A 20,361-nucleotide genomic window follows, 5' to 3' on the forward strand; every position below is an offset into this window, starting at 1 on the left:
GTGGCGCATGCGCGGGGGTCAACCTCGCGCTTTGTCCCGGAGGACGCGACGGACTCGGATCGTTCGCCCCTCTCGGGCCCCAGCGCCGCGCCTGCGCTCTCCCGCCCCTCTCCCCCTCCTCCTCCTCTCCGGCCCCGCCCCTTTCGCGCCCACTCCCCCGCGCCGGGAGATGTGATGAGGAGCCTCCGGCGGGTGAGTCACGTGGGCTGCGGCGCGTTCGGCGGTCACGTGGGCCGAGGCGGGAATCCGCGTCTCGTGGGAACGCGACCCCGGGAGGGGATCTTGCGTGCGGCCGGGCGGGAAGGGTCAATGGGCGGGCTGGGGGGTCCCGGGCGAGCGTGCCCGGCCGGGGAAAGCACCATCCTCGCCTGGGGAAGGGAAGGAGAGGCTGCGTCCCGGGCGGGAGGGCAACCTGGCAGCCCCTTCCCCTCTAGCCGGACGGCCGCATGCAGGGAAGGAGCAGCCCCGGACCCTCGCGGCGCCCCCCGTCCGGCCTTTCCCGGCCAACTGCAAGGATCTCCGAGATCTCTTTCTCCGGAGGCTGCATTTACACGACGTTTCTCAACGTTGCTACAACGTTTCTCAAACTTGGCAACTTCAAGATGGGCGGACTTCAACTCCCAGTCTCCCAGCCGCTGTCAGACCACCCTCACCCCCCCAAAAAAAAACACAGCCTGGAAGGGACCTCGGAGGTCTTCTAGTCGACCCCCTGCTCAGCCATTCCAGGCACTTCCAGCAGCGAAGCCCCGCAAATTCTATAGCGAAGCTGTTCCACTGATTAATGGTTAATTCATTCACACACACACACACACACACTCTGTTGGTGGAATCCCCTCTTGAGGTGGCAAAGGCAGGCTCCCCTCTGCGTAGCCCTCCAGGAAGGCAGCTGCAGCCCCACAAATTGGGTGTGTGTGTGTGTTTTAATGACAAATTGCCAGAGACAACCCCCCCATACCCCATGCTAGTCTGAACCAGAGGCTGCCAGTTTTGGGGTGCCAGGGGTGGTATAGATTCATAGGACTGGATGGGACCTTGTAGGGTCTTCTAGTGTAGTCCGGAGGACCCCAACCCCCCCCCCCCGGTCCGTGGCAGGCCAGAAACCGGCCCGTGCAAACAAGTGAAGCCCCCTCCGTGGGATGCAGGCAGCATGGGAAACCAGCCCCCCCCTTCTGTCCAGGGAACCGGCCCCAGCTACCCCAAAGGTTTGGGGGGGGAAGGCTGCTCTAATCCAAATTCCTGCCCAAGATTAAGATCCTCGCCTTGCCTGTGTGTCTGCATGCAAACCCCAGCTTGCCCCCGCTTCCCCATACGGGCACAGGCACTCCTCATCTTAACCACCGTTCATTTATTGACAGTTTTCAAAGTTACAATGGCACTGAAAAAAGTGACATTTTTCACACTTACGACAGAATCCCCGTGGCCAAGGGATCAAAATTCAGACGCTTGTATTTACGATGGTCACCCTGTCCCGGTGTGTGTGTGTGTGTGTGTGTGTGTTTTGCGACCTTCTGACAAGCAAAGTCAGTGGGAAAGCCGGATTTACTTAGCCACCGTGTTACTACCTTAACAGCAGCAGAGATCCACTTAACAGCTGTGGCAAGAAAACGGGGCAAAAGTCATTTAAGAAATGTCTCGCTTAGCAACAGAAATTTTGGGCTCCCTTGTGGTTGTAAGTTGAGGACTCCCTGTTGATGCGGGATGGCAGCTGGAGAGGCCAAAGATTTGGGGGCTAGATAAAGGAGCCAGACAGTCCCCCCCACTCCCTCACCCCAAGCTTCAGCGGCAAATAAATCAAGCCCATCAGCCTGGGTGGGGTCTCCCCATAGAATCTGCTGCCCCGGGAGGGGGCTCGGCATCCAGCGTGCTGCTTCCTCCTCCGGGCCAGACCACACAGCCGCTCGTGTGGCCCGGGGGTCCCACCTGCGCTGCGCCCAAGCCGGGCTCTTCCTGGGCGGGGAAGAGTGACGGGCATGCCCTGGCAGAGAACAGCCCGGGGGCGCCGGGGCGCTGGGCGTCTCCAGCTGCAGGAACGGGGGAGCCAAGGCTTCCCGCTGAGCTTCCCAGCTTTCTCTGCCTGAACTGGGATTTTTCCGGGTTTTTTTACCAAGAGCCACAAGCTGAGTTTTCTACCGAGGCTTGTGCCAAGCTCAGGGTTTGGGTGCCCTGCTTTCACCCGGGTATGCCAGGCCCAGCTGAAGGGGAGGGCCGTGCTAAGCTCCCTGGCAGCGGGGCGTAGCGGGTTGATTCAAGGCCAGGAAGTCAACGGGCTTTTGGCAGCCAACGCAGCCCTGGAGGGAAAGCCGTTATGGTACCGAGGCAGGAGAAGCCGTTAACAAAATTGGCAGCACCAGCCCGCTTCCTTCTCCGGGGCAGGGCAGGGGCTGCCTCTCCCAGCTGGGAAGGGTCTCAGGGATCTTCCTAAAGTTCCCCCCCCCCCGCCCTGGTTGAGGGGTGCCAAGTGCTTCATTCTCGGTTATAGGGAAGCAAGACCCCCGCTGCGGTCCCTCCCCACCCCTCCACTCTGGACCACATCTCTAAATTGGATTTTTTGTTCTTTCCTCCATTGCCCTCATGCAGCATGCAACTTTTCAAATACGGGCGCTCCTCCACGTACGACCTCGGCTGAGCCCAAAGTGTCTGTTCCTAAACGAGAGATTTGTTAAGTGAGTTTCTCCCTGACGCCTCTCCCGAGGACCCTCTGCGGCTTTGCACCCAGCCGCGCCCAGGCCTCGCTGACCCCCGTCGTGGTCTCCTGCATTTGGGGTGGGCATGGAAACCCTCTAAGCCAAGGCCTGGGTGATGCCACCAGCCTTTTCCAAACCGGGCACCTCCATCCAGTAAGGGCACACCAAAGTCGTACAGGCAACTACTCGACTTCATTCGTTTAGTGACCGTTTGGAGTTGTGGCGCTGCCGAAAAAAGTGGTTTACAACCATTTTTCACTCTCATTAATTAATTAATTAATTAATTAATTAATTAAGAGACTTGTATGCCGCCCTATCTCCCGAAGGTCTCAGGGTAGCTAGCAACAATAAAATACAAATGAATACAAATATTAAAAAAGAATTAAATTGTGTCAAAGTCCCACCCAAACCAATAAAAACATTTAAAATCATAATTAAAAACCCCATTATCATCAGTCCAGGTCAGCCTGTTGGAAAAGATATGTCTCAAGGTGACAGCGAAAGGACCGAAGGTCTGGGGCCATCCAGAGCTCCCGGGGGAGTTGATTCCACCAAGCAGGTGCCCCCACAGAGAAGGCCCTCCCCCTGGGGGTCGCCAGCCGACATTGGCTGACGGCACCCTGAGGAGACCCTCCCTGTGTGAGCACACCGGGCGATGGGAAGTCGTTCCTGGCAGCAGACGGTCCTGCAAGTATCCCGGGCCTGAGCCATGTAGGGCTTTATAGGTCATCACCAGCACCAGCTTTATAGGTCATCACCCGGAGGGCAACCGGTAGCCAATGCAGCTCACGCAGGAGGGGTGTAATATGGGAGTATCGGGGTGCTCCGATCATTCTGCACCAGCTGAAGCCTCCGGGTGGTCTTCAAGGGCAGCCCCATGTAGAGAGCGTTGCAGTAATCTACCCGGGAGGTGACGAGCGCATGAGTGACCGTATGTAGAGCATCTCGGTCCAGATAGGGTCGCAAGACCATTGCGGCATCCCCGCGATCACATGATCAGAATTCAGAAGCTCAGCAGCTGGTTCATATTTACGATGGTCCTGGGGTCAGTGACCTGCTGACCAACCAGCGGGGAAGCCAGATTCACTTACTCAGTGAACAATTCCAGCAATTAACAACTGGCAAGAAACGTTGTAAAACGGGACAAAATTAACTTCATGTCTCACTTAGCGGTGAAAATTTTGGGCCCAGTTCTGGTCGTACGGCGAGCGGGGTCTGTATCGGCTCTAAGAAGAGACTGTGGCCTGACGGTGGCCCAGGCTGAAGAGGCAGAGGGAGGCGGGCGGTGGTGCCCTCCACCAGCCAGGCTGATGCCAGGCTGCTCCAAGCTCTTCTGCCTGCGCCCTGCAGGATCAGGAACTTGGAAACAGGCTGGGGGGGGGGTATTTGCCCAAGAGACCCGTGCCAGACGAAACCTGCCTGTCCAGAAAGGCCGGTCTGGGGCTGCAGCACAGATCATGTGTGCGTGAAATCCTTTCTGGTTTGCTGGCCCCGGGTTGCCAGGTGTTGTGGCCAGCGCCCCGTGCCAAGAGGAAACTGGGCTTGAGGAACTCGGGCGAAGGGCGGCCAGGTGCCTGTCGGATTCCGACACAAACCGTCAGAGTGGATGGTTTGACAGGTGTGAACTTGCCCCAATCAATCAGGGCTTGCTACAACAGCCCACGTTGTTCCCAGCTGCGAGATCCTGTCTTTCCTTCCTTTTAGTTATGGTAAAAGGTGGACTGCTCCCGTACGGGGAGTTCTCTTGGTCTCTGATTGGCTGGGCGAGCTGATACCTCAGCCCTCCTGTGCAAGCTCTCCCAGAGTGGAAACGTGGCTGGCTGGGGAATTCTGGGAGATGAAGTCCCTGAGTCTTAACGTCTCCAAGGTTGGACACTCCTGGTTTAAAACTTGGCCCGTTGGACAAATGCAGCCTCTAAATTTGCAACCCACGAGTGTATTGTGTGGAAACAGCTGACTTTTCAAGACTAGCAGGAGCCGGACTCTGGGGCCGAAGCCGAGCAACGGGGACGGAGGCTGCTGCCCGCAGGAGGCCACCGTCTCACACGCATGCCGGGGACGGGATGGGGTCTGAAGCGGGGGATCTCCCAGGCGGGGCTGCCCTCTGCTTCCCCCCCTCCCCAGGATTCCCCATGGCTCTCTTTCCTTGTCTGCCCCCCCCAGCAAGCACGGGCAGTGCCGCCCCCCCATCAGCTGGCGCCCCTGCTTAGCCTGGCCTCTTGTCCTTCCAGTTGCTGACCACGCTGCCCGCCTTCCCCTCCTGGATGTGGCCGGTGGACCCGGGGCCCTACAGCTGACACAGTGACAAAAGCTGCCGTAAGTCCACCCTCCCCCCCCCGGCTGGGGGCTCCGGCTGGGCAGGCGGGGCTGGGCTCTCTGCCCTCCCCAGCGGCCTTTGGGCCGTGGCCACATCCCGCTGGTCGGCCGCCCAAAGCCACAACGGGATTCATTCAGGAGCAGGGCAGTCGGCCGGCCACCCGGAGCCAGGAGGGGCCAGCCGAGGAGCTCGGGGGCTGGGGAGGCTGCTTTGGGACTTGGGGGGAGGCTGGAGGGGCATGTGGGGCGGGAGGGCCGTTCCTCCTGCCAGCTGCCTTTGGCCGGCTGGGGGGCAGGGAATGGCTGGCTGAGGGGACAGCTCTTGCCCCTCCTGCCCCACAGGAGCTTGGCAGTGGGGTAGGCGTGTGACCCACAGAAAGGAAGCATGGCGAGAACGACCACAGCATACGTGAACTGCAACGAGGAGGATGAAATGGTCAGTGCAGCTGGGCGGGGGTAGTGCCAGCGGCTGGGCGGGCCCCTTATGCCGGCAGCGCTCAAGGCCGGCACCCAGGGTCGTGCCTCCCCCGGTGGGCCCCGTGGCCCCCCTGCCCAGGAGCTGCCACGAGGCTGGGGTCCTGCTCTGCAGGGGCACCACCATCGGCCTGGGCTGGGTGCTCCTGGCTCCTGTCCACCCCCCTCACCTTCCCGCAGGAGCCGGTCTCGGCGGCCGGCTGCAGCTTCCTGAGGCCGCCCACCTACCGTGGCCCCTCTGACACGGTCCCTCTCGGGGGCCACGGCTGGCCTGACTGCGTTCCCTCCGCAGGAGATCCGGGGCTACAGCCCCTGCTGCTGGAAGCTGGCGCTGGTCTCGCTGGGCACCGTCTGCAGTGGCGGCTTCCTCCTCCTCTTCCTGTACTGGCTGCCGGAGCTGAGCGTCAAGTGGACGTGCCGGGCTGTGCCGCTGCGGGATGCCCAGGTGGTGCTGCTGAGAACCACGGTAGGGGCCCCAGCGAGGCCCTCCCCCCAGCAGGCTCCTTGCAGACCAGACCCTCCCTCCCTCCGCAGGCGGGGGGCACCCCTGGACGTGCCCGAGGGCCAGCAGGGCGCCTTGTCAGGCTGGGAAGAGGCCTCCCTTCTGGGCCCAAGGAAGCGGGCATCTGGATGGGTGCGGGGTAGCCTTCTTGGCTTCTGCGTCCCACGGACGGGCAGCTCTGTGCCCCAGCTGTGGAGCAGGGCGGGGTTCAGATCTCCTCCCTCTTGTTTTTTTTCTCCTCCTCCTCCTCCTCCTCCTCCTCCTCCTCCTCCTCCTCCTCCTCCTCCTCCTCCTCCTCCTCCTCCTCCAGGACGAGTTCCAGACCTGGTCCAGGGAACGGGTCTCCTCTCTCTCTGCCCCCGGCACTGACCCCTTGGGCTTCCCGCAGCAGCCAGAGAGCAAGCGGCCCCCGTGCCCAGCGGGGCTGACGGAGGACACGGGCTGTGAGGAGCGTCTTCTCTCCCCAGCGACCTGTGGGGAACAGGCCCAGGTGAGCTGGGGCAGGCCCCTTGTGGCGGCCCCCCTTCCTCCGCCAGGGATGCCCCTGACCGTCTTGCCCTGCCGCAGGTCCGCTTCTTCACGCACCGCAACGTGCGCTACCTCTGGGCGACGGAGGCCCAGGCCTTCCGGCGACTCACCGCTCTGGACCGGGGCCAGCCCTGCTCCTCCCTGCACTTTGGCCACGGCGGGGGCCTCCCTCGCAGCACCCAGGACTACCGGTGAGGAGGAGGTGGTACTGAGCTGGGGGGGAGGCGGGGGGGGCTTCCTGGGGGGAAGAGGGGACAGGCGAGCACGTTACTCTCTTCCTAGGAAAATCTTCTACGGCGCCAACCAGATCGACGTTCAAGTGCCTTCCCTGGCCCACCTCCTCATCAAAGAGGTGGGTCTGGGGGGCTGAGGGAGGGGGCCCCAGGAGCCACAAGATGGAGTCCTGACCCCCGGCCACGTGTCCTCCCTCCCTCCTCAGGTCCTGAACCCCTTCTACATTTTCCAAGCCTTCAGCGTCCTCCTGTGGTCCCTGGATGACTATTACCTCTACGCCTCCACCATCCTCTTCATGTCCTTCGTCTCCATCGGCTCCTCCCTCTACACCATCCGCAAGGTGGGGGAGGGCCAGGCGGCCGGGGCTGGGGGAGGGAGAGGCCTACCCTGGCCCTGACGCCGGCCCTTCCTCCTCTTCCAGCAATACGTGCTGCTGCACGGAATGGTTTCGGCCCACAACGTCGTCCAGGTGGCCGTCGCCCGAGGACCCTGTGGTGAGTCGGCCCCAGTCAGAATAGAGCTAGGAGGGACCTTGGAGGTCTTCTAGTCCAACCCCCTGCTCAAGCAGGAGACCCTGTTTCAGACAGCTGTCCAGTCTCCTCTTAAAAGCCTCCAGTGATGGAGCACCCACACCTTCTGGTGGCCAGCTGTTCCACTGGCTAATTGCCCTCACTGTCAGGAAGTTTCTCCTGAATTCCAGGTTGCTTCTCTCCTTGATTAGCTTCCAACCATTGTTTCTTTTTTTGCCTTCTGGTGCTTTGCAGCCCTCAAATACCAGAACACACACACACGGACACACACACACGGACACACACACACACACACACGGACACACACACACACACACACACGTCTTTGGGGCAGCCCTCAAATACCGGAAGTCGGCTCTCGTGTCCTCTCTGGTCCTTCTTTCCTCCAGACTGGCCAGAGCCAAATCCTGCAGCCGTTCTTCGTATGTTTTGGTCTCCAGGCCTTGGATCCTCTTGAGTTGCTCTTCTTTGAACTTTTTCCAAACTCTCGACATCTTTTTTGGGATGTGGTGACCAAAATTGGATGCTGGTATTCCAGGTGTGGCCTTGCTAGGGCTTTAAAAAGCCATACTAATATTTCACTTGGTTTTGATTCTATGCCTTTGTTAATACAACCAAGGATTGTATTGGCTTTCTTCGCTGCTACCACACACGGCTGGCTCACCTTTAAGTGATCGTCCACCAGGACTCCAATCTTTGAACTTTGGTTCACGGGGAAGCACCGGTGGGGGTCAGGGAAGGGTGCTGGCGGGCCCACGTTGGAGCCTTGCTGCGACTGGCGGACCGAAGCCTTGGAGCCCACGGCCCCCTTTGGTGCAGCCCCAACGCGTCCCCCAGAACTGGAGTCTCGCCATCTTCCTTGCAGAAACGGAAGCCATCTTCTCCACGGAGCTGGTGCCGGGCGACGTGCTGCTGGTCCCTCCCGAGGGACTCACCGTGCCGTGTGACGCGGTGCTGCTGAGTGGGACGGCCATCGTCAACGAGAGCATGTTGACAGGTAAGGGAGCGGCAGTGGGGCTGCCGGGAAGCGTGTCCTTCCTGGCCTCTGATCTTCCTCTCTCACCAGGGGAAAGTGTCCCCGTCACCAAGACGGCCTTGCCCGTCCCAGCCCGGGAAGGTGGGCCCCTCCGGGATCCGGTTTATGACCCAGATGAACATAAGCGGCACACGCTCTTCTGCGGCACCTCCGTCATCCAGACACGGTACTACTCCGGAGAGCCGGTACGGGCACTGGTGATCCGGACAGGTGAGGCCCTTCTTGGCTCAGAATGGCGGTGTGTGTGTGTGTGTGTGTAAAGGTGCTTTTCTGGGGGCTGACCCCCAGCCCTTCTCTCCCCAGGCTTCTCCACCTCCAAGGGGCAGCTCGTTTGCTCCATCCTGTTCCCGAAGCCCACCGATTTCCGCCTCTTCCGAGATGCCTTCCGCTTCCTCCTCTGCCTGGTTGGCGTGGCTGGCATTGGCATGCTGTACTCCGTGATCCGCAGCGTTCAGCAGGCCGTGGGTGTCCAGGAGAGGGCAGCACGGAGGGCGGGGGCTGCTTCAGCTGCTGCTGAGGAATCCCCCTTGCGAATGGAGGGCAGGGGGAGGGGGCGGGCTGGGGGGGGAATCCTTCAGGTAGACCCCCACTCTCGGTTTGTAAAATGGGCAGCACCCAGGCACAGTGGCAAGGAGTCTATCTTGCAATAACTTGCAAGCTGCCTAGAGTCACCAGGGGAGATGGGTGGCATACACATTTGAGAGAGAGAGAGAGAGAGAGATACAGAGATACAGAGAGAGAGAGAGAGATAGACAGATAGACAGACCCAGATATATATAATAGTTGGCAGATGGATGAATGAATAAATAGGTGATAGATAGATAGATCATAGATAGATAGATACAGACAGACAGACAGAACTAGATGTATATAATAGTTGGCGGATGAATGAATAGATAGACAGACAGAGAGAGACCCATATATATACAATAGTTGGCAGATCGATGAATGAATAAATAGACAGACAGACAGACAATAAATCAAACTGGGCATCTCTAGAATTTTTTTTGGGGGGTGCTCTGACCGAAGGGCCCACCTTTTCTCTCCCCCCCCCGGCCAGGAGCCCGTTGGCTGCATCGTGCTGGAATCCCTGGACATCCTCACCATCACGGTGCCCCCCGCCTTGCCGGCAGCCATGACGGCCGGGGTGGTCTACGCTCAGCGGCGCCTGCGCCGGAAGCAGATCTTCTCCCTCAGCCCCCAGCGCATCAACCTCTGTGGGCAGCTCAACCTGATGTGCTTCGACAAGGTGCCTCCCCCCTCTGCTTCCCCCAGGAGAGGGGGAGGGGCAGCTCTTCTCGGACCGGCTGGCTGACCGGGATCCTGTCCCCCTTGCAGACCGGCACCTTGACCGAAGACGGCCTGGACTTCTGGGGGTTTGTGCGAGCGCAGGGGGGCCGGTGAGTGGGCTGGGGGGGGCGTTGTGTGGCTGTGGTCGGCTGCCACCTTGCAGGAATCAGCCGATTGGGGAGGGGGCTTCGGTGGCCCTGGGAGGCGGGGAGGCAGGGATTCCCTGCAGGGGGCTGAATCTGCAGAGGGTCCCTAAGCTTGGAACTGGGGCAGAATTACAGGTTGTCCTCAATTTACAGCGGTTTGCTTGGTGACTTTGAAGTACGACCGCTGCAGCGTCCCTGCAGTCACGTGATTTACATTTGGCTGCTTGGCCACCGACTCACACTTACGACGGTCGCAGTGTCCCAGAGGGGTCACGTGATCCCATTTTGCGACCTTCTGACCGGCTAAGTCAACCGGGAAACCAGATTCGCTTAACAACCGCATGACTCACTTAACTTCAGTGGCTCACTTAACAACGGGGGCAAGCAAAGTCATAAAATGAGGAAAAAGTCTATTTCATTTAGCAACAAAAATTCTGGACTCGGTTGAGTCCAGGACTTTCTGTATATATTTATTTAGCCTATGAGGAGAACATGACAGAGAAGAAGTAAGCGCATACGCACAATCCACGCAGTTATACACAAAACCTCATTGGGGATGACGGCAGTGGCCTCATAACTGGGTGTCCCGGCCTTGCCCCCCAGAAAACCTCCCTTTGTCCCCCCAGGCCCTGCCGGGTCCTCTGCGCCGGCCGGCAAGAGGGCTCAGCTCTTTTCCTTCCCAGCTTCCTCCCGATGGGACGAGATGTCCGTGAGCCCCACCTGGCCAGCTCCCCATTTGTCGCCGCCATGGCTGCCTGCCACTCGCTCACCACCCTGGAGGGCCGCCTCTCGGGAGACCCCCTCGACCTCAGGATGTTCGCGGCCACCGGCTGGGTAAGGCCGTCACGCCTTTCCTTCTGAGTGCGCGAGGCCTTCTCGCCTCGCTGCCTTGGCTCGGGTGCTTTAGACACGGGCCCACCCAAGCGATGCGGGGAGTCAGGGGTTGCAGGGGGCACCCGAGGCGGGGTGGCTCGGAAGCCGGCCTGCGCTTCTCAGAGTCGTGGGGCCGCAGCCGTTCCTGCCCCCCAACCAGGTCCTGGAGGAGCCCACCCAGGAGGAAACGGCCCTGCATGACCGAATCCAGCCCACCGTTGTCCACCCACCAGGCTGCCGGCTCCCAGCGCCCTCAGAGGCACCGTCTGGGGACGAGGTGAGCAGAGAGGCTGGAGGAACGCAGGGGCCACGGGGCTGGGCTTTGGGGCCCCGGGTGTGGGCTTTAGGGGGTCTCAGCTCTGACCCTCCATTCTGCTCTCTTTCCAGGAGCTTCTGGACCTGATGGTAAGTGGGGCAGCCCCTTTTCCTCCCGGGCAACCAGGGGGCCCCCCTGAGCCCAGCGCTCTCACCCACTGCGCCACCTTCTCTGCCCCTCCTCTCTCGTCCCCCTCCCCTTGCAGAGAGGCAGCCAGATTGGCATCTTGGCGCAGTTCCCCTTCTGCTCCGGCCTGCGCCGCATGAGTGTCGTGACCCGTACGCTGGGCGAGAAGCGCCTGGTGGCCTACATGAAAGGCGCGCCGGAGACAGTGGGCAGCCTCTGCCGCAAGGAGACCAGTAATCTTTTCTCTTTCGCAGACAAGGGGTGGGGGGGAAGGGGGGGGACACCCGGCAGAGGTTGCTGCTGTCCCCTGGCCGTCCCATCCCTCTGAGGACGCCCCGGCAAAAACCAGACGGGGGGGACAGCCGTGGGACACGGACCCCTCGGGGTCTCGGCCCCAGCCCGAGTGGCTCACCAGCGGTGGGGGAGGGTGGCCCCCTTCCTTCCCCAACGCCTCCGTTCAGTTCCAGACGACTTCTCCTCCGTGCTGGAGTCCTACACCCGAGGAGGACTGCGTGTCATCGCCCTGGCCAGCCGGCGGCTGGAAAGCAAATACATGTGGCACAAAATCCACCATGTTTCCCGGTGAGTCACGGCTCCCCTGTGGCCCCGAGGGCCCCGACGGGGCCCCTTGCACGCCCAGCCCCGCCCCAACGGCTGCCCCTTTCTCCCCCAGAGACGCCGTGGAGGTCAGCATGGACTTCCTGGGGCTGGTCCTGCTTCAGAACAAGCTGAAGCCGGAGACGGTGCCCATCCTGGCCGAGCTACGGCGGGCCTGCGTCCGCTCCGTCATGGTGACAGGTGGGCACACATTCTCCGCTCTCCCCTCCCCCCCCCCGCGTTGAACCCTCCGGCAACCGTCATGGCTTCTCCTGGCAGAGCTGGCTGGGAAATTGTAGGGGGGGGGGCAGGTGCTAAAGCAAAGGGCTGCCCTCCTCGAGTGGGGGAGGGATTGGGGGTCTTGCGGAGATGGGGTTCATTTTCCCTCCTCCTCTCCTCTTTCTCATCCCCTTTTCCTTCTCTTCCTCTTTTTCTTCTTTTTCTCCTCTTCTTCCTGCTTTCTTCCTCTTCCTGCTTTTTCCTCCTCCTCCTCCCTCCTCCTCTCTTCCTCTTTTTCCTCCTCTTCCTCTTCTCTTTTTCTTCCTCTTTCCTGCTCTTTCCCCTCCTCCCTCCTCTCTTCTCCTTTTTCTTCCTCTTCCTCTTCTTCCTCTTCCTGTTTTTTCCTCCTTCTCCCTCCTCTCTTCTTCCTCTTTTTCTTATTCTTCCTCTTTCCTCCTCTTCATCCTCCTCCCTCCTCTTCTTCCTCTTCCTCTTCCTGCTTTTTCTCCTCCTTCCTCTCCTCCTCTTCCTCTCCTCCTCCTCCTCTTCTTCCCCCTCCCTCTCCCCCTCCTCCTGCTCTCCACGGCCCAGGGGACGACCTGTTGACCGCCATTTCCGTGGGCCGCGAGTGTGGCATGATCCCGTCCAAGGGGAAGGTGGTCCTGACGGAGGCTCTGCCCCCCAGGGACGGGCAGCCAGCAACCATCCACTGGCAATACGCCGATGAACTGCCCGTGGCGGGCAGGGCGGCCAGCAAGGGCGAGCAGCAGGTGAGAGCCTCTTTCCGGCGTTTCCCGACCCTCTTCCGGGGGGCGTGGGGGGCAGCCGCTTTGCCCACCGTGCCCTTTCCCTTCTGCCTCAGGGCCCTCCGGAGATTAAGCTGCTGGTGGATGAGGCAGATGGCCCCCCTGCTGCACAGCCAGCCGTCCCGGACATCAGCTACCATTTTGCCATGGGGGGGAAATCCTTTGCGGTCCTCCTGGATCACTTCCCGGACCTGCTGCCGAAGGTGGGACCCTGCCAGGGACAGGGGAGGCGTGGGGGGGGGGGAGCTGGGTTCCTGGAGGAGGCCACAAGTCCTCCCCCCCTCGCCCAAGTCACAGCTGTTGCTTTGCGTTGCAGTTGTTGCTTTGTGGCACCATCTACGCCCGCATGGCGCCCGATCAGAAGACGCAGCTGGTGGAAGCCCTGCAGAAAATGGAGTAGGTGCCAGGAAACGGGGGGGGGGGGAGAAGGGGGTCCCAGCGGAGCAGGACAGAGGGCGGTGGGAGCCCTCCCTCCCTCTCCTGACCCAGGTGGCTTCTTGCAGCTACTGCGTGGGCATGTGCGGAGACGGCGCCAACGACTGTGGGGTGAGTGGTCCCGTCTGGGTCGCCCTACACGCGGAACGGTCCAGAAGGAGAGGGGGCTGGCCAAAGTCCGCCGGCTCCAGGGGCTGGGTGGAGAATCTCAAATGGAGAGTAGGCCATCTGAGGAACGGTCTTGCCCCCCCCCCAATGGGATTGGTCTGGCCCGCTCACTGCAGCAGAAGAGGCCTCCAGACCTCCTTGGCCAAGGACTTTCCACCTGCGAGGTCTGGGAGAGGGGTGTCCAATCTTGGCCACTTTTAAGACTTGTGGACTTCAACTCCCAGAATTCCCCAGCCAGCCAGGCTTAAAGTGGCCAAGATTGGACGGCCCTGATTTTAAAGAGCCTTTTCTGCTGTCCCCCCCCCCCCGCCCCCGGACTCTCTTGCCACTGCAGGGGAGATCCGCCCCTCCCTTCTAGCCGGCTGGTGTGGGGTCCCAATAGGGCTGGCTATGCTGGAGGGGGGTTGAGAGAGAGAGAGAAATGGGGAAAGGCAGAAATGGAGAGAGAGAGAGAGAGATGGAGAGAGAAAGAGAGAGAGAGAGGGGGGGGAGGACCAGCGCCTCCCCCCCCCCCGGATGGCCTGGGCTGCTGACTTTCTGCCATTCTTGGGCCGTTGGTTAAAGTTAATGCTTCCCGTGGTTTGTCATTGCTTCTTTTAAATCAGCGTTTCCCAACCTTAGGAACTTGAAGATGCGTGGACTTCAACTCCCAGAATTCCCCAGCCAGCTATGCTGGCTGGGGAATTCTGGGAGTTGAAGTCCACGCATCTTCAAGTTCCTAAGGTTGGGAAACACTTTTTTAAATAACGATGGATACTTTCATTTATTTATCTCTTAGTTTTAACCTGCATTTTTTATTGTGACTTTACGCTTTTATACAAAGCCACAAATAAATAAATAAACATTCATTCCTTTTGTGGTTTTATTTTGAATGCTGTACGCCGCCCAGGATCGCCTTACTGCGAGATGGGCATCCCGCTGTAACAAATTCAGTAGGGCGTAAAGTAATAAAACAAAATAATGAAAAGAAAAGTAGAAATAGAAGTAGAAGCGAAGTAAAAAGGGGCAGAAGCGAAGCGGATTGAAATGAAAAGAAGCAGAGGCCAAAGCAGAAATGGCCAAAGCGGAGAAGCGTAAAAGCGAAAGAGGAGTTGGGCGTGGGGGGGGGGGGCGGCTTGGAGCCAGGACTTCCCGGCTGAGACCTGTCCTGCCTGGGGGGGGCTCGTCTCCTTCCTCTCCGCAGGCTCTGAAGCGGGCCCAGGCGGGCATCTCCCTGTCGGAGCTGGAGGCCTCGGTGGCCTCCCCCTTCACCTCCAAGACCCCCAGCATCGCCTGCGTTCCGGACCTCATCCGGTAGGTGGCTGCTGCCAGGGGGGGGGACGTGGGGGACTCACACAAGACCCCCCCCAGGAGAAGATCCATCCCAGGTGGAGGGAGACGCTTTCTCTGCCCCCCCCCTTGAAGGTCTCTCCCTCTCTGTCCCCCCCCCCTCAGGGAGGGCCGAGCGGCCCTGGTCACCTCCTTCTGCGTCTTCAAATTCATGTCGCTCTATAGCATCATCCAGTATCTCAGCGTCCTGCTTCTCTACTCGGTGAGCCTGGGGTGTTGGGGAGCCCCCCGCCCTGAGATGGGGTGAAGTCCGGGGATGATGGGAGCCCTTACCCTCTCTTTCCAGATTCTGGGCAACCTGGGAGATGTCCAGTACCTCTTCATTGACATGGCGATCATCTTGTCTCTGGCCTTTAGCAGTAAGTGCGCCTCCCCCGGCGAGGGTCAGCTGTCCAATCTGTCCGTTGAGCTTTTATTTTTTTGAAGCGGCCTTTATTATTTTTATAAATGACTCACGGAGAGCATAGAATCGAATCGAATAGTAAAATACAGAATAGCATAGAATGGAACGGAATGGAATAATAGAATGAAATAAGAAAAGAATAGAATATAGAATATAGAATAGAATATAGAAAATAGAACAGAATAGAATACAGGTCGTCCTGGATTCGCAGCCGTTTATTTAGTGACAAAAGTTACAAGGTCACTGGAAAAAGTGACTTACGGCTATTTTTCACACTTAACGACCGTCGCAGCATTCCCCAGGGTCACGTGATCAAAATTCGGACGCTTGGCCGCTGACTCACATTTACGACGGTGGCAGCCTCCTGGAGTCACGTCATCCCTTCGCAACCTTCCGACAAGCAGAGTCAGTGGGGGAAGCCGGATTCATTTAACGGCCGTGTTTCTAACTTAACAGTCGCAACGATTCACTTAAGAGCCACGGCAGGAAAGGTGGTACAAGGGGGCGAAATTCACTTAGCAACTGTCTTGCTTAGCAATGGAAACCTGGGGCTGAATTTTGAACACGTGACAGCTGCAGTGGTCATTAAGTGAAACGGCCCTAAGTCACTTTTTTCAGTGCTGTTGTAACTTCAAACGGTCACTAGACGAATTTTGAGTCAGGAACTGCCCGTATACCCGGGATTATTATGATTATTTTGCCTCCTTCAGCCTCGGGCTGCACTGGGCCCTCCTCCTGTCGTCTCCCCCTCGGAGCCGGCTGGAGCCCGTGTGCCTGTCCACCCGGGCAGGCTGGGCCAGCTGGCAGTGTCTACACGGCGGAGGTTGGAGGGTCTGCTGCGCCAGTTTGAAGGAGCTGTGGGGTTTTAGGGCGCGCAGAGTGGGTCCGCGCCTGGATCGGGCCGGTCCTGACCCGTCCCCACTGCTTCTCCTCTAGTGAGCCTGAACAGCGCCTGGAGGGAGCTGGTCCCGCAACGGCCGCCCGGCAGCCTGGTCTCTCCGCAGCTGCTTCTCTCCGTCCTCGGCCAGATCCTTCTGTCGCTCGCCTTCCAGGTGGGGGCCTTCCTCCTCGTCCAGCGGCAGCCCTGGTACCTCCAGGAGGAGGAGGAGTAAGTGGGGGCTGTGCTGGGGTGGAGCACAGGAGATTGACAGGCTGAGCCCGAGGAAGGGAGGGAGGGAGGGATCAAGCACACCATTTGTCTCGAGTCCGCAAGAGATCGGAGTCCAGCCTGCCTTGAATTCCACGGACTCTTTACCTGCCGCCAATTTGCTTGACCGTTTGGCACAGGTGGTCCTCCACGCACGACCACAGGGGAGCCCAAAAGCTCTTAAGTGAGTTTTGCCCCATTTTACGACTTTTCTCGCCACCCTTGGGAAGCGAATCACTGCAGCTGGTGAATTAGTAACACGGCCGTTAAGTCAACCTGCCCCTCCCCCCATTGGCTTTGCTTGCCAGAAGGTCAGAAAGGGGGAAATCCTGGGACGCTGCGACCGTCGTAAATTCGAGCCAGTTGCCAAGCGTCTGCTTTTCGACCACGTGACCCACGGGGACGCTGCAAAGGTCGTAAGAGTGAAAAAAGGTCATAAGTCACCTTTTCCAGTGGCGTTTTAACTTTGAATGGTCACTGTTGTAAGTTGAGGACTCCCTGCAGTTCAGGTTCTTGCAGAGAGTTTAAGCTGGCGATAAACCTTGACGTTCCCTTGAAGGGTTCCGGATTTCCCCTGCTTGGCCCAGGCAAGGCAGCCCTTCCTGGGGCGCTGCAGTGACCACTCTGGGTTCCCCCTCTAGGAGCTGCGGTGGCGGCCTCACCACCAACGGCTCGGCCCCTCCGAATGCCACTGACCCCCGAGAGATGGCGGGGCAGGACCCCGACTCCGTGCGCAGCTACGAAAACACCACCCTCTTCTTCGTCTCCTGCTTCCAGTACGTCTTCGTGGCCCTGGCCTTCTCCAAGGGACGCCCCTTCCGGCAGCCCACCCACACCAACGGTGAGGGGCCGGCTCAGCTGGACACACACACACACACACACACACACACACACAGAGGCAGGGATTTCAGCCCCAGGGCTGCCATTCTTGGGGTGGGGAGTTGAGACAAGATGCTAGGTTTTAAGTGGAAATGTGACCACAATAAGATTCTACTCCATTCCACCCCATTCTGTCCTGTTCCATAATTCTATTCTATTCTGTTCCATTCTATATTCTATTCTATTCTATTCTGTTTTTTGTTATTCTATTCTTCTTATTATAATTGACAGGCAATTCTTGACTTTTGACCACAATTGAGCCTAAACTTTCTGTTCCTAAGTGAGTTTTGCCACAGTTCACCACCTTTCTTGCCACTGTTGTTAAGTGAATCACTGCCGTTGTTAAGTGAGTAACACGGTCACTAAGTGAATCCGGCTCCCCCATTGACTCTCCTTGTCAGAAGGTCACCAAAGGGGATCACATGACCCCGGGACGCTGCAACCGTCATAAATATGAGCCGGTTGCTAAGGGTCCAAATTTCAATCACGTGACCCCCGGGGGCTGCTGCAACGGTCACTTTTTTTCAGTGCCGTCGTAACTTTGAACGGTCACTAAATGACCCGTAAGTCGAGGACTACCCATAATGCCCTTTTATGGCCCTTCAGACTTGGTGCCCTTTGATTTGGCAGCACCACCCAAGGCCAGGGGTGGGGGACCTGGGCTCTCTTATGACTCGTGGACTTCAACTCCCAGAATTCCTGAGCCAGCATGGGGGGGGGAAACACTATGGCTCCCTTGATGACTTGTGAAATGTCTGGCTGAGGAATTCTGGGAGTTGAAGTCCACGAGTCATAACAGAGCCAAGGCTGCCTACCCCTGGACTAGAGGGACAGACCGGGGTGGGCCCAAGAGCCCCCCAGCCAGACTGACCCCGGCCTCCCTCCCCGCAGGCCTCTTCCTGGCCTCCCTCCTCCTGGCCTCCGGCTTCCTGCTGCTGCTGCTGCTCTGCCCGCTGCCCGCCCTGGACCGGCTCTTCCAGGTAGGGCCCCGGCCTGCTCGCCCCGATGGACAGACGGACGGAGGCTGCTGCCGAGGACGACGCCCCCCCGCCCGGCCCACTTATCTGGGCCGCTCCCTCCTGGCCCCTGCCTGGAGCTGATGGCAGGGGCTGCAGAAGGGAAGAGGATTCGAGCAGGGGTGGGGCTCATCTCAGCAGCAGCACACACACACACACACACACACACCTGCTTCCAGCATGCCCCTCCCTCAGGAGAGGTGCGACCCCTTGCCGGGGCCTCCTGGGGGGAGGGGAAGCCGCTGGCGTCTTCTGGCTCTGGGTCTTTTGTGGGGGGGGGGGGGAGAAGCTCCGCATTCCTGCCTTTGGGGAGGGGGGGAAGGACCCCTTGGCCCAGGATTTTGGGGAGGTCCCAGGCGCTGCGTGGAGGGACGAGTGTGCAAAACTTCTGCTAAGTGAGTCGTTAAGTGAGTTTTGCCCCATTTTACGACTTTTCTTGCCATCGTTGGTAAGCGAATCACTGCAGGGGGTAAATTAGTTACACGGTCATTAAGCGAATCTACGCCCCCCCATTGACTGCTTGCCAGAAGGTCACAAAGAGGGAATCGTGTGACCCCTCTGGGACGCTGCGACCGTCGTAAATACGAGCCAGTTGCCAAAGGTCCTAATTATGAAAATTAAGGATCATAAGGCCCTTTTTTCAGTCACATTTGAATGGTCACTAAATGAAGTGTTGTAAGTGGAGGACTACCTGTACATTTGGGGCAGGGTGGGGCCCCCAGAAATGAAGCAGGGAGGAGGGATTCGCCTCCCGGGCAGGAGTTCAACAGGGCAGAGGAGCCACCGGTTGAACTTCTGCCTGCTCTCTCTGCAGCTGGCCTGCATCCCCTACGAGTGGCGCCTGGTTCTGCTGGTTCTGGCGTTCAGCAACCTGGTGCTGTCCCTCTGCCTGGAGGTAACCCCCCCGGCTCCCCTCGCCTGTGGGGTGGGGGGCTGCGAGTGGGGAAGTGGCCCCGAGTTGTCCCACGGCCGGCTAATCTCCCTCTCCTGCACCCCCAGAACTTTGTGTGCGACTGCGACATCCTTTGGCAGCGACTTTGCTATGGAAGGCAGAGGGAGGACTACCCCAGGCAGGCCGCCTTCCCACAGGTAGAGAGCCCTTCCACTTCTGGGGAAGGGAGGAGGCAAGGGGCCCAGCAGCTCAGGAATTCGGCTGACAAAAAGGCTTAAACCCCCACCCACCCCAGGGCCTGCAACTTGCCTGGGGGGGGAGTGGAGGGCTCCGTATTGCACAGAAGCTCTGCCCCCCTCCCAATGTGGCTGAAGCCCCCCCACCCTCACGCTTTGCAGCCAGAGAGACCCTGCGGCCGGGGTGGGGGATGCAGCCCCAGAGCCTCCTGCAGCCCACCAGACCCTTGTTTGATTGTTAACAGCCCACAACGTTTGTGGAGTTGCACGCACTCTTCCTGGGCACAACCTCCTCTTTTGGGGGGGGAGAGGGGAGGGGGCCTGGGCCTCGCAAGTGACCACCTGCAGGCCAGGAGGGCTGGCTGGGCAGTTGTGGCCGCCCAGCCTGGCATGGGTCCAAAGGGCCGGGTGCCAGGTTTGCCGCCACCTTGTGCCTTTCCTGGAGGCCGGCCAGGCGCTCAGGATGCGGGCCCTTCTCTGCCCCACAGCTGGAGCTGGGGGAGGCGGCCCCTGTGTTGTCCTGCTGCCGGCAGGCGGTTCCCCGGGCCAAGTACCAGCGCCTGGCCCAGCAGCTCCTCTTCGACCCGGACTGGCCCCCGCAGCCCAAGACCAGCACGCGGGCGAGGGTGCCCCCCGCCGAGACCCACGCCTGACCCAGCCCTTCCGGTTGGCACACAGCGGAGCCCCCCCACCCCAAAGCAGGATGCCTCCCCAGTCAAGAATTGCCCGGAGAAGGGATGCTGGGGTCTCCACTTAAACCAGGAGCCACCGGGACAGCAGCAACGCCCATCTTCCTTCCCAGAACCCCCCCCCCAGTGGGTTGTCCACGTGTGCGTGAGCTTCCTTGGGGGAGAGCAGACGGGAGGGGGGTTCTGTCTCCAGAACAGCCTCGCTTGGGGGCCGGGAGGACCTTTTAAGCCCCCTTTGGCTGAACGTATTTGATCTGAAACTGGAAGGACTGTGGAACTTGGGGCGGGGGGGGGGAAGCTCCCTGGTCCCCACTGCCTCTTCCCAGGATTCCCTTTCCCTCCCCTGGAAGCCCTTCCTGACCCCCCCCGGACCCCCCTCCCCCTTTCAGGACTGGGTGCACCCAGCACCACCCGGATGGCTTCCCACTTGCGGGGAAATTAAAAGGCGGACGCGTTTGCCCTGCTCGGCGGCCTCGGTCTCTCCTCGGGC

The 20,361-nt window shown here is 59.7% G+C and overlaps 1 protein-coding gene across 13 annotated transcripts; it reads left to right on the forward strand.

Annotated features, from left to right (window-relative positions):
- LOC310650289 (polyamine-transporting ATPase 13A3-like) lies at positions 1–20,327 on the forward strand. 13 transcript variants are annotated; one of them, XM_083379144.1, is made up of 33 exons: positions 7–192; positions 4,916–5,000; positions 5,343–5,436; positions 5,767–5,940; positions 6,287–6,466; positions 6,544–6,695; positions 6,787–6,856; positions 6,944–7,078; positions 7,160–7,232; positions 8,134–8,265; positions 8,335–8,514; positions 8,608–8,765; positions 9,365–9,553; positions 9,643–9,704; positions 10,367–10,574; positions 10,774–10,890; positions 11,001–11,018; positions 11,135–11,288; positions 11,517–11,637; positions 11,729–11,853; positions 12,463–12,641; positions 12,734–12,880; positions 12,994–13,073; positions 13,181–13,223; positions 14,464–14,573; positions 14,715–14,811; positions 14,896–14,968; positions 15,949–16,120; positions 16,801–17,000; positions 17,930–18,018; positions 18,869–18,949; positions 19,054–19,143; positions 19,671–20,061. In XM_083379144.1, exons 3-33 carry the CDS (start codon positions 5,386–5,388, stop codon positions 19,833–19,835), a joined length of 3,825 nt encoding a protein of 1,274 aa, XP_083235270.1. In that variant the 5' UTR covers positions 7–192; positions 4,916–5,000; positions 5,343–5,385; the 3' UTR covers positions 19,836–20,061. The 13 variants fall into 13 exon arrangements, 8 of the variants coding, with proteins under 8 accessions (XP_083235273.1, XP_083235272.1, XP_083235270.1 ...); XM_083379142.1 differs by having other exon boundaries at positions 8–192; positions 16,801–16,935; positions 19,671–20,327; XM_083379145.1 differs by having other exon boundaries at positions 8–192; positions 10,424–10,574.
- The last annotated feature ends 34 nt before the right edge of the window (positions 20,328–20,361 follow it).

Source organism: Vipera ursinii, assembly GCF_947247035.1.
Source record: "Vipera ursinii genome assembly, chromosome: Z".
Lineage (NCBI taxonomy): Eukaryota > Metazoa > Chordata > Lepidosauria > Squamata > Viperidae > Vipera > Vipera ursinii.

Bases quoted from the DNA above. Each gene is read 5' to 3' on its own strand.
- LOC310650289 (XM_083379140.1), top strand. From the start codon at position 5,386: ATGGCGAGAACGACCACAGCATACGTGAACTGCAACGAGGAGGATGAA. The intron at 6,467-6,543 runs GTGAGCTGGGGC...GCCCTGCCGCAG, and splicing joins CCTGTGGGGAACAGGCCCAG to GTCCGCTTCTTCACGCACCG. The intron at 7,079-7,159 runs GTGGGGGAGGGC...CTCCTCTTCCAG, and splicing joins CCCTCTACACCATCCGCAAG to CAATACGTGCTGCTGCACGG.